The sequence below is a fragment of the Polyodon spathula genome, chromosome 21 (assembly GCF_017654505.1).
Source record: "Polyodon spathula isolate WHYD16114869_AA chromosome 21, ASM1765450v1, whole genome shotgun sequence".
NCBI lineage: Eukaryota > Metazoa > Chordata > Actinopteri > Acipenseriformes > Polyodontidae > Polyodon > Polyodon spathula.
Genome location: NC_054554.1, coordinates 28,985,536 through 29,002,741, shown reverse-complemented (window position 1 = coordinate 29,002,741; position 17,206 = coordinate 28,985,536). Strand labels below are relative to the sequence as shown.

The 17,206-nt window shown below is 39.1% G+C and overlaps 1 protein-coding gene across 3 annotated transcripts; it reads left to right on the top strand.

The window, feature by feature from the left end:
- The first annotated feature begins 529 nt into the window (after positions 1-529).
- Positions 530-16,080, top strand: LOC121296441 (monocyte to macrophage differentiation factor-like). Of its 3 annotated transcripts, none has more exons than XM_041222020.1 (7): positions 530-656; positions 9,456-9,537; positions 9,816-9,976; positions 10,415-10,489; positions 11,984-12,085; positions 12,802-12,871; positions 14,168-16,080. In XM_041222020.1, the coding sequence occupies exons 1-7, from the start codon at positions 619-621 to the stop codon at positions 14,369-14,371; spliced, it is 732 nt and encodes a 243-aa protein (XP_041077954.1). In that variant the 5' UTR covers positions 530-618; the 3' UTR covers positions 14,372-16,080. The 3 variants fall into 3 exon arrangements, with proteins under 3 accessions (XP_041077954.1, XP_041077956.1, XP_041077955.1); XM_041222021.1 differs by lacking the exon at positions 530-656 and adding an exon at positions 7,110-7,447; XM_041222022.1 differs by lacking the exon at positions 12,802-12,871.
- The last annotated feature ends 1,126 nt before the right edge of the window (positions 16,081-17,206 follow it).

Sequence of the window (17,206 nt, the reverse complement as noted above, 5' to 3'; positions counted from 1 at the left end):
AAGGGTGGCTTAAGTAATTAAAGTGAGCTGCTTTAATCATCAGCAACAGAAACTCAAGGTTGCAGGAGCAGTGGGGGGATTAAAGTATTCTGGGAGAAGGGGACGCTGTCCTGCTGCTCCTCCTCCCTCACTCCCTGACTGGCTGGCTCACTCAGTCCCTGGCTTCACCCTTCTCCACTATGTGCAGGTAGCTGCGGGCTGTTTGTTATTGTTTAACTGCACGATGTGAAGATAACATGGGATTCCGATGGAGTTCTACCTGGAAATCGACCCTGTGACTTTGAACCTGATCATCCTGGTCGCCAGCTATGTCATCCTGCTGCTGGTGTTCCTGGTGTCCTGCGTGCTGTATGACTGCAGGGGGAAGGACCCAAGCAAGGAGTATGACTCTGAGCCAGCCCCAGCCACCCAGTCCACTATCAGGCTGGCAGTGATGCAGAGCTCCCCTGCCACAGCCCTCTGCGGAGAGAAGGTCATCAGCACGTACGAGGCCCCCACCGACCTCACAGAGAAGAGAAGTACTTTGGTCTAACAGTGACACACTGTGTTTCCACCCCAACCCCATTCCACCCCACCTGGAGAAACTGTTCTGTTTATTTGTTGTTTTTCTTTTCTACAATGTTCACATTCAACCTGCATAAGATGAGGTTTAAAAGGTAAGTGATTTGCTAAACTTCATTTTCCTATCATGATGTATTTATATATGTGTGTCTGAGCTCCTTTATCAAACTGTTTAAAGCAGTATTGTGTTTCAGCAGTCAGTTTAATCTCCACTATTGCTGTCTGTCACATATTGTACATGCCTGATTCCCATTCGGTGTGCTTTAATTTAAGCAGTCAACTTAATCGCACTGTAATCATGTCACTATATCCAGGTGCAAATTTTGTTTAAAAAAACAATCAAAAAATAAATTGCAATTATTAACTTGCATGTAATCCCTCTTGCGATATCAGTGTACCTAACACTCACAGTCAAAGGTCAGTGCAAAAGCACTTCTCGGCCATAGTTTCATGTTTCGATAAGAACTGCACCTATTTACATTGCACTTATTTTACAATTTCATAATTTTAGGATCAATTTGTAATCATTTGAAATCATTTGTAATCATTTGAAATCATTTGAAATCACCAGCAGTTTACAGCTGGCAATTTCAAATGGAAAACATTCAGTATACAGGACAAAAAGGACAGAGGAGTTCCACGTTGGTCCCCAGGTTACGAGGTCCCCCCAGTACTCTCTGCACTGGACACTGGACACTGGACACTGGACAGTGTGTTCGCTTTCAGCTTAATCACAAAGATTTGATCGTTTGAGCCTCTTTAAATATTTCTGCTTGACCCGAAGCAAGTTCAAAATGGATTAGTTTAATTTGAAATCTCATGAATCCAAGATTGCTAATCTCAATAACTTTTTTGTGAAATTGCACCTCATTGCTCTTAACAGCAATAGTTTTCTTACCTCCAAATTTGTCTAATTTCCTGAAAGATTAACAAGGCTTGCTAATTGGACTGGTGTCAACACCCTAAGACAATGCCTTTGAGGTGCTCCCTTGTTATCGGGCTGTAATTATAGTTTTTCTGGGGAAAACAGTACATTAGAAATAATGTTATTCTGGTCGTAAACATCTTTGCAACAGTGCTCCCTCATTATTTCACAAATTCGGTTCAATCGCAGTTCGATGGCATGTTGACTTTCCACTCGATAACAACATCTGACAGACGATCCCCAATCACTGGCTAGATTCGGGTCAGACCTGATATCATAAACAATGGGAATGAGGATGCAGGGACTGCCAACCGCTATCTGTTTCCCTGGCTCTCCCCAGAAGGTTTTTTGTGATTTTATTGTACTTGGTTGAGCAGCGCCCATCCTTTGCAGTATAAAGTGCTTCAGCCAATGTTGATGCAAATGCACTGGGGGAGTTGAGATAATAAGATGAGCTCACTGCCTTGACTGTGCTTTTCACAGCAAGCAAATCTGCGACCATGTATCAATTCTTTATAGATCATGAACCTTACAAGCCTTACCTTACAGACCTGTGCAGAACATAAGGGAGCACTGAGGGTGACTATTACCTGAATTCTGCACGTTCAAGGAAAGCAGGCTTCTTCTTTGGCATGAGCTTATGATGAATACTCGTCTAAGCCCTAAGCTTCGCCTCAATCCCCGGCAAGTCCTTGTATATAAAATAGAAGATTACTGCGGACAGACCCCCCCCCCCCCCCCCCCCCCCCAAAGCTACTGCACAAAGCCAGGCAAATCTCCACCTGCGCAATCTGCAATCAGATCTATAATCTGTATAGTGCTGGGCACTCCATTTCAATGCCTCTCCCCCCAATTCTACACGAATGAGTAACGTGTGAATGCAGTTTGCAAAGTGCACAGAAATCCTTTATCACCCTAATGGTGACGGAGAGGCTTCTCCATTGCAAAGCATTGGTTTTGGCCATGAACATGGCAATGGGATTGTGTTTCGATTGGTCAGAGAAGGCTGGGTCCCAGGGGACTACCAACACCATGCATTGCTAAAAGAAACTAAAATTCAATGACAAACATTTCGATTCAAAGTCTTTTTCAATCTTCTAGTCGAAACGTTTGATACTATTGAGTATTTAATAGTTATGGATAAAACACCAAGGGTTACAAACCCATTATATATAACCCATGTCAAGCACCTGCAAGCAACTCGGTTTGTAAAACAATTGAGAGTTGTTTAATTTTTGTGTCATGCTCAGGGTTAGACATCAGCATGTGTCCTGTACCCAGCCCTGCGTCTAGAACCAACATTCCAGAGCTATTTGAGGTCTATTGTTGCAGTTGAAGCAATCAGACCCTCTACTCTTAACTGCTTGTGTTTCTCACAGTAATAAGTCTCACTTGTGTCTGTAGGTCATTAATTGGTAATCTGATTGGACAGAGATCTGATTGCTCAAATCTCTGGCACCTGTTCCTTTAAACAAAGCCATTTACAGGGCTAGTGCAAGTGTCTAATCCTGGGCACGCTAGTTCAAGAACAACTTCTATTAAAACAAATGAAAGCCAGTGAGACACTGTAGGAAAGCGGGAAGAACTGACCAGAAAGTAACTCGCAATTCTTGCTGATTTTCTGCAACCCGATACAGTTGGTGGTGTTGCAAAGGGTTTTTTTTCACTTGTGCACAGTCATGCCTAGAGCACTGGGCTGGGCTGTAGGTGTCAATACGGGATCAAACTGCATGAACAAACAATGGAAAACTACAGGAAGGGGGCATGGGCCAAAGCTCCGATATCTCTCAGTTATTTATTTAATGGTTCAAGACAACTAGATTATTAAAAGACAGTTGTGTCAATTATTAACTTTTTTGAAAAGTGAATACAGTATTTTCCTGATAAGTAACAAGTGTTCCCATCAGACACTGGCATTGAATTGTATTACACAGCTGCTAACTCCTCTATTAAAATGACTAGACTAATGAGCTTCTAATTTGATTGTGCAGGGTCACTTTTGTTTAGCACAAAGTCACATCCTTTCCACTTCACCAATCGCTACGGTTTGCAAGCACGGTCAATTCCTGTCAATTACATTTTTTTAAATCAATTCCGAATTCCCAGTCCCTTTTAATCAATTTCAACACATCGCTGATCAAAATTATAATTAGCAGCATTCTGGTAAAATGGGCTTCTCGCAGTGGTAACAAATTACCTAAATCTAAGTCACTGTTAGTCAGTGAAATTGGCTTAATAAAGGAAAGCAGTTGAACAATCACAACAGTCATGTCTCTAAAATATCAATTCCTTTGAATGAATTGGGAATTGATTTGAAAATCTGAAATGGAACTGGAATTGAAAAAAAGGCATTGACCTTCCAATGTTCTAACTGCAATGTGACCTGCAAGCCAGCAATTCGATTTTTAGAAATAACCCCGTGCCTCAAGCCAATGAAACAGGAGGCTCTGGAAACAGAACCAGGTTGAGCAGCTCTCTGTTCAACACACCATTAAATCAGGTCAATTATAACCCATCCAAATACCCTACTGATGAGCTTTTATAGAACTTACAGTACAGTACACCAGTTCTCATAATATAGCTCACATTCTCCAAGGATTGGAGATTATCAATTCCCATTCCAGACTGAAAAGGAATTGCAGCATAATTACCCTCAATTCCCTTATTAATTATACAGCTCCAGGAAGCGAAAGCGCTCACAGTGCCGCACATGGAGTGAAACCATGTGCCTGTGTTTACACTGGGAACAACACTGTGGCCTGGCAGAAAGCTAGCATGATGGCTGGGTTCCACCTGCACAGCAGCCTGTACTGTGTGTTGAGCGAGGTCTCCATGTTGTGATACTGTGACAGTGCTGCTAACCAAAGCTTAATGCGTTTCAGGTCTAGAAAGGGCATGACACTGCTTAAGCTTCTTACACTCCTGCTTACCACGCCTGTGAAAAGAGACGTCTTCTTGGGATTCTCCTACAGCGAACACAAAATGAGCTTCCTCCCCTTCTGACTTAGAAATAATTATTTGATAATGGTATCCAAGTGGTATTTTGCAAACTTTATAAATAAATAAACAAATAAACCAAAATCTTTCTCCTGTGCAAAACACCAGGCAGAGGAATAGCAGAATCCCTGAAAAATTGCAATAGAAAAATAAAGAGCTAGTGTTTATTTTTTTTATTGTTCGTATATGGCGTGTCGCATATACCGCTCGACGTATTGGTGACCCACACTGGTTGGTGAACTGGTGTGTATATATATATATATATATATATATATATATATATATATATATATATATATATATATATATATACACACACACACACACACTCACACACACATTACAAGCAGTTTGAATTTACCATATGAATACTAAGAATTCAGGATCACTTGCAGTATAGGTCAGGGAGGAGGCGCTGTGTCCTGTTGCAGCCTTTGTGAAATGTGGTATTTGAATAAAGCGGGGGTATTGTACTGTACGGTATGTAACTGCTTCACACATACCTTTCCAGTAATACTCTGGCATCCAATCATCGAGGCCTTCTGGGGCTACCCCTGCCGTGCTCTGTAACCATGCACCGGGGCAGTCTCCAAGGCATGTGGCACTCAGCTGTTTCTGCAATCAGCTGAAGAACATCCTCCAAGTGAAACAGCATTGTCAGATAAACCAGGCTTGCTGCCCTCTCACCTTGCAGAACAAAGCAGATCACCGACGCACTGCAGCGTTTGTTATGTGCCCCAGGGACATGACCAATCCAATACATGATAAGAATATATCTAAAAATTAAACGTCTTAAATTATTTCTATTTTGGTTTTTAATTTATGGATTTCTCACCCACGCCTGTGTTCCCAAAAGAATAACTGACATTTGCGTAATTATCCACGATCATGTACTGAACCGAACCTGATGTGCGTCAAGGTTGCACTTGCAGTATTTCCAGTTACTTGGTGCTTAAACGTGTTCAGTTTATTTAAATCTTATCTTTAGCCGTTCGTTAAAGATTGCAGGAATTGCAGCCCAGTCAACAAAACTAGCAGGTTTATCATTAGCTTATCAAAAGCCACGCTTTCTTCAAATATTTTCCCACTGTGGTTTTACAGGTGTTTATTTAATATTGTAACCCGTTTTTCGCTTCAGAGATAATGTTATAAGCAAAACACAGCCTAGCATTTGCCCTGACTCATTTCTTCTCTGACTTAGCGAGAGTGGCTGTGTTTAACTGGTAAAATAACCAGTGTTGGATCTGCACGCCTGGCACAGCATCCAGGAGCCTGCTTCTTGTTTGGCTGACCCGATCAGTTCCAAAATGGAATTAAGAAATAAGGACCATTAACAAAGCCTTTACATACATAAAGTTATCCCTTTGTATACGTGCCCTTTCCTCACAATCAAAGTGCAGGTTAACATGATATTGAAAGTGACTGACGTTTTTCAGTTTGCATAACATGGCCTTCATCTGGCCTGTGAGGTCACAAGATACAGTAGGTAGATGTCAACACACCGTCGTGTTTTCTGTCAATACCATTTCCCACATTCAATCCTGGACTCTCCGGGACTGCACTTTCTTGCATGTGCGTGTTTGTAAATCTTGTGAAAAAAATGAAGCCCTACCAAAAGGAAGTCACACGGATTATCATTTGAATACAAATAAAAAACCAATTAGACGAAAACAATGGCGACAATAGCGAGGACAGTATTACAATGGAACCCAATGCTATTTTATTATTAATTACATTTTCTCGTAAGGGAACATTCTAAAACACTTCCAAAAAAATAAATCAAAACTCCAGAATGTATCAGAAAGAGTCTCTTCTGGTTTGCAGCATGCAGAGGTTCCCTCCTTTATCTCCTCCTGTGCTCACAAACCTGCCGGACAGGAAGCTATTGTTATTTACAGTGCATTACGGGAAATGAAGAACAAGGCCACTCCCAACAGACCAATCCAAACTTTAACTAGAGCTGCTTTACTTTTCACTTTTGTTTTTGGCTTGAGTGTAGAGGTTATGCAGGTTTAACAAGAGATGGGACTTAAATGTTCAGGCAGAAAACTTATAGAGAATGAACACTTATAAACACAGTAGAGAGGGCAAGACAATTCAGCTGCATCTCCTTAAGCCTCTTCGTACAGGAATGGGTTGTCTTGGTGGTTCATCCTTGCATATAAACGCTTACCCAACCCTGCAGTGAAAAGCATGCTGTAACCTGTTACACATTCAAACGTGACATCAGAATGGTGAACGCCCAGGTATCTCTATATATCTGTTTGGGTGTTAGCTAGTATTATTATCTATCATAAAACCAGTAATACCAAGATGAAACATGCAGACACACCTTTCTATTAATGAAAGGAACTGTTCCCCTGCATGTCATGCCAGTCATGCCCTTACACTGTTAATGTGCCTCATGAACCACTTTCCACCTGTACTGTACACACTGGTTAGGTTACTACCACATGCCTTTTAAACGTTTAGTCATTCAGTAAAGTGTTTTAAATTAAACCCCTTCCCATTTTGTGTCCCAAATCTGGTGAAGTAGTGTTTCAAGACTCTGCTTGATCTTGAGCAATCCCTATTGGTCAGGTGTGCGGTGGAGCGCTGGCCCGGCACGCTGGTTGGTGGAGAGGCTTGTCTGTCACGTGACGGGTGATGGCTCGCTGCATGGGGATGGTGCTGTTTTAATTGTGTGCTGGGGGCTTGCAGAAGGGTAATTTGGAAATGTTAGCAAACGAGATGGGTAAAAGTACGTCCTAGCAACTAGACCCAAATTAAAAACAATGCATGTTTAGGTATGTACGAGCGTGTGTGGAGGTTGCATTGAAGTGACGTGCTGACCGGGTGGTCGCTGCGCGAAAGGCCTTTTTTTTCACTCGCTTTTTCAGAATCAGCAATACAGAGTAAGCGCTGGACTGCATACACATTACAAAACATTTTTACCAAAATGAAGAGGGTTAACAGTTTTCAGAGGTAAGCCAGTCCGGTTCCGGTGTTTGAAGTTTCGCCTACTTTTTTTTTTTGTTTAACTTGTTAAAGTTTTATAAAGTGATCCGAGAAAGTACCGCGTTTTGTGCGTGTTGTTAAGTTATGCATTTGAACAAATAAAACCGGATGAATTATTATTATTATTATTATTATGCTGTTCATATTTGATTGTTTTATTCATTACTTTCATGTACCTACTATTTTACTACAACAAATGTAATTAGCCTAATTTAATGACAAAAGTGACTGCTTTACTAGGTGTTCAGCACGTTGTGAATCTGCAGCATTAGGTACAAGTCATTTCCCTGTAGCACTGTTCACTTCTCCATTACTGGTACATTGCATGGTTTATTTTAAGCGAATACTTTCAGTAACTAATTGTTGAGCAAAGTGGTTTAAACTTTGAATGTATTGAGATTGAGGTTCCTGGCAGCCCGAACCTGTTGGGAGGCTCAGTCAGAGGAATACTGTGTGTGTGTGCGCGCTAATGCTGCATGTGGGTTGTCAGTATTAGATTACATCAAGTAGCACTGTGAATGATTTTGCATGAAATCTGAAGGGGATGCAGATGTGTGCATGCATGATTTTTAATGAATGTGCCGAGTGGGTTACACGATGAAGAATTTTTGTTTTAATTTGTGGTGTTTGCCCTCTTCATAAAGCCTTCACTCTCCTACCAGTACCCCTGTGTGATCTCCGTTGTGCCAGGGTCCCGTGGCCATGGCATTTGCAAGACAAAGGGCATCTACAGTGCCACAACGGCAGATTATGGGGTGCTGCCCTGTGAAAAAGCCAGTGCATGCAGTGAGGCTTACAGTCACATTTGCTGTTGGGGATTCTGTCCTACCAAGCACTACTACCCAAGAATGCGAATACAACCTCCGCAGTACTGTCATGCACATGTACTTCTGAAAATGAGGGAAGGGAGTGGATTGTAAACTGCATGGTTTACAAGTGCAGCTGGTCACCACGTAGGCATATTTCTACAGTAGCATATGAAGTTTCGCCTGTTGATTTATAAATTTAAATAAAGATTTTAAAAATCACATTTGCAATTGGGGTCTACTGAATTATAACCCTCTTGGTAAAAAAAAAAAAAAATAATAATAGGTTTAGACCCCATTGGTACATACTTCTGTTGATTCTTAGTCCACCCATTTTTTATATATAATATATATATATATATATATATATATATATATATATATATATATATATATATATATCTCAGGCATAGTATATATAAATCAGCAGGAGTTATGTATTGAATCCTTTTGAAGAAGAACAATGTTGAGTGTGACCATAAATGTCCCTACAGAAACTTTTTTGGAAGGTGGTGTGAGAATTAAGGCGTTGTGAAATTTGCCCTCTGTGTATTACTAAATCAGATCAACAAGCAGTGGTGGTGTTTCATCAGAGATTACATCATGGAAACTACATACAGATGGGTAGGGGAGGGGAATTGAACCATTGCCGCTTCAACAGGATGCTCTTGGTTAAAAGGAAGTTAATCTAAAGAAGATCTGACCAAGTTCCCTTGCGTAACCTCGTATATTCACAGAAGTAGCAGACAGGCTTACGAGTTGTGTTATGCTTACGAGTTGATCTTCATCAGTGTTTCTGACAGCATTAAGTGTGCTTAGCAGTAGGAGGGTAACCAAAAAAAAAAAAAAAAAAAAAAACACAAGCATTTTCAAATCATTTAAACTAACTTAGCAAGTTTTTTGTCTCATCACTATACACATCCTTAATTTTTGTCATCTGGCGACAGATTAATTAGAAGTAAATCGATTGGAGTTGACGATCAAAAAATGAAAAGTAAATTAATAAACACGCCACTGGAGTCAGAAGCAGACACCCGTGTTTGACCTGACTCTAAAACCAGTAAAGGCAATTCAGTATAATCACATGCACGGTATCACAATAAGAAGGCTGTGTGTTGTGCTGTGCTGTATTTGCAGTTCTGAATTTGGTTGCCTTTTTGATTTCTCAGGTTCATGAACTCTCGAGCTGCAGCTAACTGTCGTTACCAGCCCACTGGTTATGAACACGCTGCTAATTGCTACACGCATGCGGTAAGTCCTGGCAGTGCTTGCGTTTGTTTTTACCTGCATCTCGAGGAATATTTCCAGGTATGATTAAACTTTGGTACAGGCATATCTGAAAGTAATGAGGGCATATGATGTTCTGGGTAGGGTGACCATGTGGCACTCGGTTCACTGAAATGCATTCTGGTACTTGTAGTCTGTGAGACAAAACTCTAAATCTAGAACCCACTTTGAATACATTTTAAAAATTATTTGTATAGATAAATGTGACACCCTACCCCCCCCCACCCCACCCCTCTATTTAGTTCCTCATAGTACCTGCTTTCGTGGGCATGACCCTGCTCTATCGCCTCTCGGATGACAGCTGGAAGAAGATCACAGCCTGGATTTATGGCATGGGTCTCTGCACGCTGTTCCTCGTTTCCACAATATTCCATATCATATCATGGAAAAAGAGCCACATGAGGTCAGTGGAGTCAAAAAAATAAAAATACACTGCACTCAATGCTCATACAGTGAGAAATGAAGTTCATCAGAAACTACACACACACACACACATATATACACACTATATCCAATATCTAAACAATGACACCAAATGAAAAACAAATGCAGCTCAGAAAAATAGCATGGTACCTTTTGCCTAAATTGTGACAGTGTCATTGCAGTAAGAAGTGTAACTGGAAGACTAAAAGTGTGTGAGTTTAGATTGGAAAATAAGGTAAAGCCCTGGCGTTTGTGTTTGAAGCCCAGGAATTTGGTTGTTTTCACTGGAATTTAACTTCTTAGTGCTCTGCCTGTGTCTGTTATAGTGTGCTGTACAAAGACACAGTGTGTAGCAGATCACTGGTTCGTCCCTTTAAATGATGTGTATGTTTCTCCTCCCATTGCTGTCATTCTGCAGAAGTGTGGAGCATTGTTTTCACATGTGTGACAGGATGGTCATCTATTTCTTCATTGCTGCCTCCTATGCACCATGGTAAGTTTAACATGCTTTCCTTCTTTAGAAATATGTAACGCAAGACCGTGAGTGCACAGATTGAAGCATGGCGGTCACAGCGTATCAAACAGCGGTATCTTGTTGAAAAGTATGTTTTTTCTATATGTACTCATAATAACACCAGGAGATTGCAGTATACTTTTGTATTCAACCTAACTCAAAATTAAAACATATTTGAATATTCGTTTTAAATTTAAATCAAATTCGTGCCAGTGCTGTTTCTTTTTTATACATTGCCAGGTGTGTGTTTTAACACAGGGTGATTTCAGATGTTTGTGTTATTCTTTCATATGTTAATGTGCTGTTGGGTAGCATGGCTGGGATTCAATTCCAGTTCCTTTTTAAAATCAATTCACATGGCCTTTTAGTCAACTTCCAACACAATGTTGATCAAGATTGCAATTAGCAGCATTCTGTTAAAACAAGCTTCTCAGAGTGGCAAGAAATTACTTCAGTTGAATTGGAGCTGAAACCCAGGAATTGACCCCGACCTTGCTGGACTTTGCGTCTGACTTGACTCTTCCACAGCACAGCATGCCCAGTCTGTATTGTACTCAGTGTCTGACTTGAATCTTCCACAGCACAGCATGCTCATTCTGTATTGTACTCAGTGTCTGACTTGAATCTTCCACAGCACAGCATGCCCAGTCTGTATTGTACTCAGTGTCTGACTTGACTCTTCCACAGCACAGCATGCCCAGTCTGTATTGTACTCAGTGTCTGACTTGAATCTTCCACAGCACAGCATGCCCAGTCTGTATTGTACTCAGTGTCTGACTTGAATCTTCCACAGCACAGCATGCCCAGTCTGTATTGTACTCAGTGTCTGACTTGAATCTTCCACAGCACAGCATGCCCAGTCTGTATTGTACTCAGTGTCTGACTTGAATCTTCCACAGCACAGCATGCCCAGTCTGTATTGTACTCAGTGTCTGACTTGACTCTTCCACAGCACAGCATGCCCAGTCTGTATTGTACTCAGTGTCTGACTTGAATCTTCCACAGCACAGCATGCTCATTCTGTATTGTACTCAGTGTCTGACTTGAATCTTCCACAGCACAGCATGCTCATTCTGTATTGTACTCAGTGTCTGACTTGAATCTTCCACAGCACAGCATGCCCAGTCTGTATTGTACTCAGTGTCTGACTTGAATCTTCCACAGCACAGCATGCCCAGTCTGTATTGTACTCAGTGTCTGACTTGAATCTTCCACAGCACAGCATGCCCAGTCTGTATTGTACTCAGTGTCTGACTTGAATCTTCCACAGCACAGCATGCCCAGTCTGTATTGTACTCAGTGTCTGACTTGACTCTTCCACAGCACAGCATGCCCAGTCTGTATTATACTCAGTGTCTGACTTGACTCTTCCACAGCACAGCATGCCCATTCTGTATTATACTCAGTGTCTGACTTGAATCTTCCACAGCACAGCATGCCCAGTCTGTATTGTGCTATGTGACTGTTTTGCAGGCTCAACCTTCGTGAACTTGGACCTTTAGCTTCACACATGCGATGGTTTATCTGGTTAATGGCAGCTGGAGGAACAATTTTTGTGTTTATGTGCCATGAAAAGTAAGACCCCAGTTTTACCCTTTTATAGTTTCGTTACTAGGTATTTAGTGATACACAGCCAAGCCATACCTGTGTCACAGATTAACCATTTTCTTTGAATAGTTATTTATGTTTTTTGCCAAAGATAATACATATTTTCATTAATTAAAAAAAAAAAAAAAAACTATTTAAAAAAGTTTGTATTTTAAATGTAATATACAAATGTATTGATTTGAAAACGTTTTGTAAATGTGGCTGGCAATGCATCTGAATGCTTGTCCTGTGACTGAAGTAGGTCTTATACTCCTGTACTACTAGACTGAGTATAAAAAAGTGAATTGAAATGCCATGTCACTTTTATTGATGTATGATTTCACCTTGATTTCATTGTCAATAAAACACACTGTGCTGTAATTGTGTGTGTGTGTGTGTGTGTGTGTGTGTCTATATATATTATATATTATATAATATATATATAAATTAGTATGATATATATTAGTATGACAATGAATGCAATCTTTCCTGATTTTAAAATGAATATGATTTATAAAGACATGTGCACAGTCTTGCTTTTGTCCTGGGACTGAAGGATGCTCTGTGTATCGACGTTGCTTGTCGTACAGTGTTTATATTGGCTGATGCAGAGATGTATTGATCTGTGTTTCTGTGGCATGCCTGTTGTGTTTTTCCTTACTGACAGTTAGTTCAGATATTGAAAGTGTGTTGTTTGTTTATAGGTATAAGCTTGTCGAGCTGCTCTTCTATCTAACAATGGGTTTTTTTCCTGCTTTGGTTGTGATGTCAATGGTACTGTATGCTTTTGATTTTATTCCTCAGTTACAATGTGATTTTTGTGTTTATTTTTCATGTTGCAGAAGTTCAGGACCGTACTGGGCCAGATTTATAAAGCATTAACTGCATTATTTGGTGTGTTTTCTTTTTCTTTCTAAAAAGAAAATGAAACATTAATTTTACATCTTCACATAAGCAAACAATCCGTTTAAGATCCCTACATGCATATCCGTAGTTTTCTGTTAATTCTGCAACCTTCCTACAACTGTGACCAAAGGTTTTGCATCACCTAGAACTTTAGGATTGAGAATTAAAAAAACTACATGATCATAATTTAGATATTTTACTTAATATCATGTAATCAAAGAAACTTCAAAATGATATCACAAAAGTCCCTCAGAAGCCGTAATAGTAGTACAGTATTTCATGTTAGATTTCAAAATGTCACATTTTCCAATGTGTCAGTTTTCTGTTAAGTACATGGAAAACTGCAAAGCGGTGTGTAATTCAATATGTTAACGTAACATTATTCAGCAGGTTTCATTCGACTTCATGAAGCAAAGTGAGTTAATTCTATGTAGTGGTGCAAAATTTTGACCACAGTTGTAGTTTATTTTCACTGTTACAAAAAATTCTGCAATCTTTGTTAAGAAGATGTTATAAATAAATAAATAGGGTTTATATTTTCATAAACATGAAAAATTCCATGCCTATCAAATACTACAGCAAACTGTTCTAACAATGGGGAAAAATAATTGTTAATTTTAAATTTTTTAATAAACAGTTGTTAATGTTATGAATGTCCAGCATTTGTACATGATATATATATATATATATATATATATATATATATATATATATATATATATATATATATATATATATATATATATATAGTAAATCCAATATATTTTGAGTAATATTAAAAGGGAAAAAGTTTAGGGTGCCAGTGTTTTTAAACTGGGTGTGTTTAGGTTTTGCAGTAAGTATAGTTAGGTGTTAGTGGTTCCCTATTGTTACTACAGTGACTGGATAAGAGGGCATGTATTAGTAGTGAGGATTGAAAATAAGTGAATGAAGCAGAAACCCTGTTTCCTCCAGTTTCCTCCATTAATGTGGCCAACTTGTTTAGTTTTGCGTTTAGAGCCTTTTTTCTTTCTAGTTTTAGAAACGTATATATTACTGAGGTGTACCAAGCTACATTGTAACAACACTCCAGTACCCTTTTCCATTTAGTTGTATAATTTGTTGTTGTCAGAAGCAGTATTTTTCTATTCTGTTCACATTGCTCTTGTTTTTCAATTTGCACAGCATAACACAGAGGGGCTTCAGGAGCTGGCTTGGGGAGGTTTGCTGTACTGCCTCGGAGTGGTTTTCTTCAAGAGTGACGGGCTCATTCCCTTTGCACACGCTATCTGGCATGTCTTTGTAGCAATCGCAGCGGCTGTACATTACTATGCCATTTGGAAATATCTGTACAAAAGCCCTTTAACAGACCTCATCAGAGATTTATGAAAAGAGGTTCCAGTTGCATTGCGTGACTTTTTTTCATCCTTTATAAAGATGCACTGGTCCTGATTGATCTCCCCTTCCCTTTTTCTACTGTGAACGTTGTTTTCCATATACAGTGGGCCGCATTGCAGTTTTCCCCCAGTACCACAGCTAAATCGCACGGTAACTTGAAGCAAGTCATTTTCTACCACAGTTATGTCAACTCAGTACTTCATTTTTCCAGGACTTTTAGGAATGCACTTGGCTGTATACCGTTCAGGTTTGTTTAATCTCTTAGGGACTGTATTTTTAAATGATTGTTTTTCATTGTCATCAAGGCTCGTACTGAGTAGTATAGGCTGTATTAGGTTTACTGGTTTTACTGGGAAACTCTTCCCATGGACCCACTGTATCTACAGTAAGGATGTAGCACTGTGTCTAATATTAGACTATTCAAATCAACACTGCTTCAGGTTATTTTAAAGTGGAAAGAAAATTAGCAGGTTTGTAAAAACTAATTTCTATGCATCTTTATCAAAGTACACCATGTGTAGAATGTGGGAAAGAAAGTAAATAATATTCAAATATAAGAAATTCATTTTTGTTCTAACACTAACGAAATTGGACTCAACTATTCTTAGACTAAAAAGGCATAACCAGCAGCCAAAAAGTTGAGGTCACATAACACGTGTATTGTTTACTGTTTTATAAACATCACAGGTGTGGCGTTTTTAGAGCTGTTTCTACGAGCTATGATATGCAGAGCCGATAAAAATGACCTTTTTATGTACATTTTAAATTGGTCTAAATAAATGCTAACAAAGGCGACGTTTAACCTTATTGAGTATAAAAGTGTTTAGGATTGAATTGTCTAAAACGAAAACATAAAACATATTTTTCTTTCCCATTACAAGCATGTGATTACAAAAAAATAATAAAATGCAAAGTTTACTGCAGCTGTGTCATAACGTTAACATGCACATCTACAGAACAGATTCCTGAGAACACGGGCTGGGAGAGACATTCCACACGCTAACAGTGTACCTATTCTTTTTTTAAATTTTTTATACGAGGTTGTATTCAGTACTAACGCCTTACAGGAGAGACCTGCTCGTACAAATGACTTTCCCAACCACTTTTGTCTGCGTTTGTTTATTATTACTGTTATATTATACCGGATCAGTATTGAACCAAGTGTCTCTGGCTAGTTATGCGTGCAGTTGTTATAAACAGTTATAGGAAAGATTTTCGATTGGCTCCTAATGGGTGAAACCAGACGGGAGGGCAGAGGTACTGTCCTGGGACTGGTGTTAATGTTTTAATGTGTCTCTTTACAATAAGTGTTGTTAATTCAGATGCAATTGCATTATAAACTGAATTACAAATCTTTAGAGTTTAATTATATATATAAAGTTTGTAGTGGTTTTGCACAAAAACAGTGGTGCACAGGAAACAACCTGAACTTATCTGCTCCATTAGTTTACTGTTTTTAATCCTGCACTTAACCCAATCTGTACTATTTTATATTTCACCTGCACTCCTATCTAACCCTGGTGTAACTATCAGCACTTATCTGCTCTTGAACTGCCCCGATATCAAATCATACTGTGTTTTGTACTTGCTCTTATTAGGACTAAAGCCATCGTATTTTGTATCTTGATCTTAATTGTACTGTAATTCTTGATATGTACTTTTTATAATCAACTGTAAGTTGCCCTGGGTAAGGGCATTTGCTAAGAAATAAATAATAATAAGAAATAATAATAATAATAATAATAATAATAATAATAATAATAATAATAACACAACTGGAGAAGATACTAGTTTGATTGCCTTGTGAAGGGGAGGGGGGGGGGATTATGAAAAAAAAAGCTGTTGTAGTTGAAGTGATTGTCTGTATTCCAGTAGTTATTGAGTACTTGTGTTAGCAAAGACATTGTGCAAATGGGCTTTTGTGTGAATGATGCAACATTAAACCGATGCCAGCAGTCTGCTGGTGATGTTCTTTCCAGTGACTATAAGCAAGATGTGTTTGTCATATTGCAGGTGCTTGACGAGGTGAGAAATGCATTTGTATTGCTTTTCCTCCTTCATGTATTCCTCATGTCCTGAGGTGATTATTTGCCACTTGCTCAGCAGATCATGGATATCGCGCAGTGTCTGCTCCACTGTGAGAACTCTGTAGCACTGATACCTCGTCAGTATAGCTGTATTGTAAACCAATGGTTTAGTCTTTCTATAGGTAGCTTCTGCCTTCTTTTGAACTAAATGTTATCAACTATTTTTCGTGAGTAACAGTTCCTTTATTTGTATTTTGTAGTTTTAGGTTGTTTTTTTTTTTTTTTTTTCTTAGCTTTGGCACATTTACCTGCCTCCCTTTTAATATTGAATCTTTTGTTTTAAATTTGTTATTTGTCATTTTGTTTCTACATCAAACATGTGAATTAATGCAAAATAAAAAAATAAAAAATGGAAAAAGATGTTGTTTTATTTTATCACAGGGTGGGTGGAGTCTGAGAGCAAAGTTTTGAGCGAGTGCTAAAACTGAAGTTCAAATGAGTGAGTCTCACTCTGAATGGGCGTGTCTTAAATGCCCTATATGTGAGTACAGGGCCCTCTGGTGGTCAAACAAAGGACATTCAAATTGACTACTGTAATTTTATATAAAACTACACTATCACTAGTCGTCAATAGCACTATTGAGCTCACTAACCAATCAATCTCATTTACTTCTATGCAGTCAGTGGCCTGCTATAGATAAAGGGAACCTGATCAGTTGAGGTGTTGTTCAGATGGTCAGGCGGCAGTGATACTGTAAAGTCAATTTGTCACTATTGCTTACAATAATGTGCTTACAAT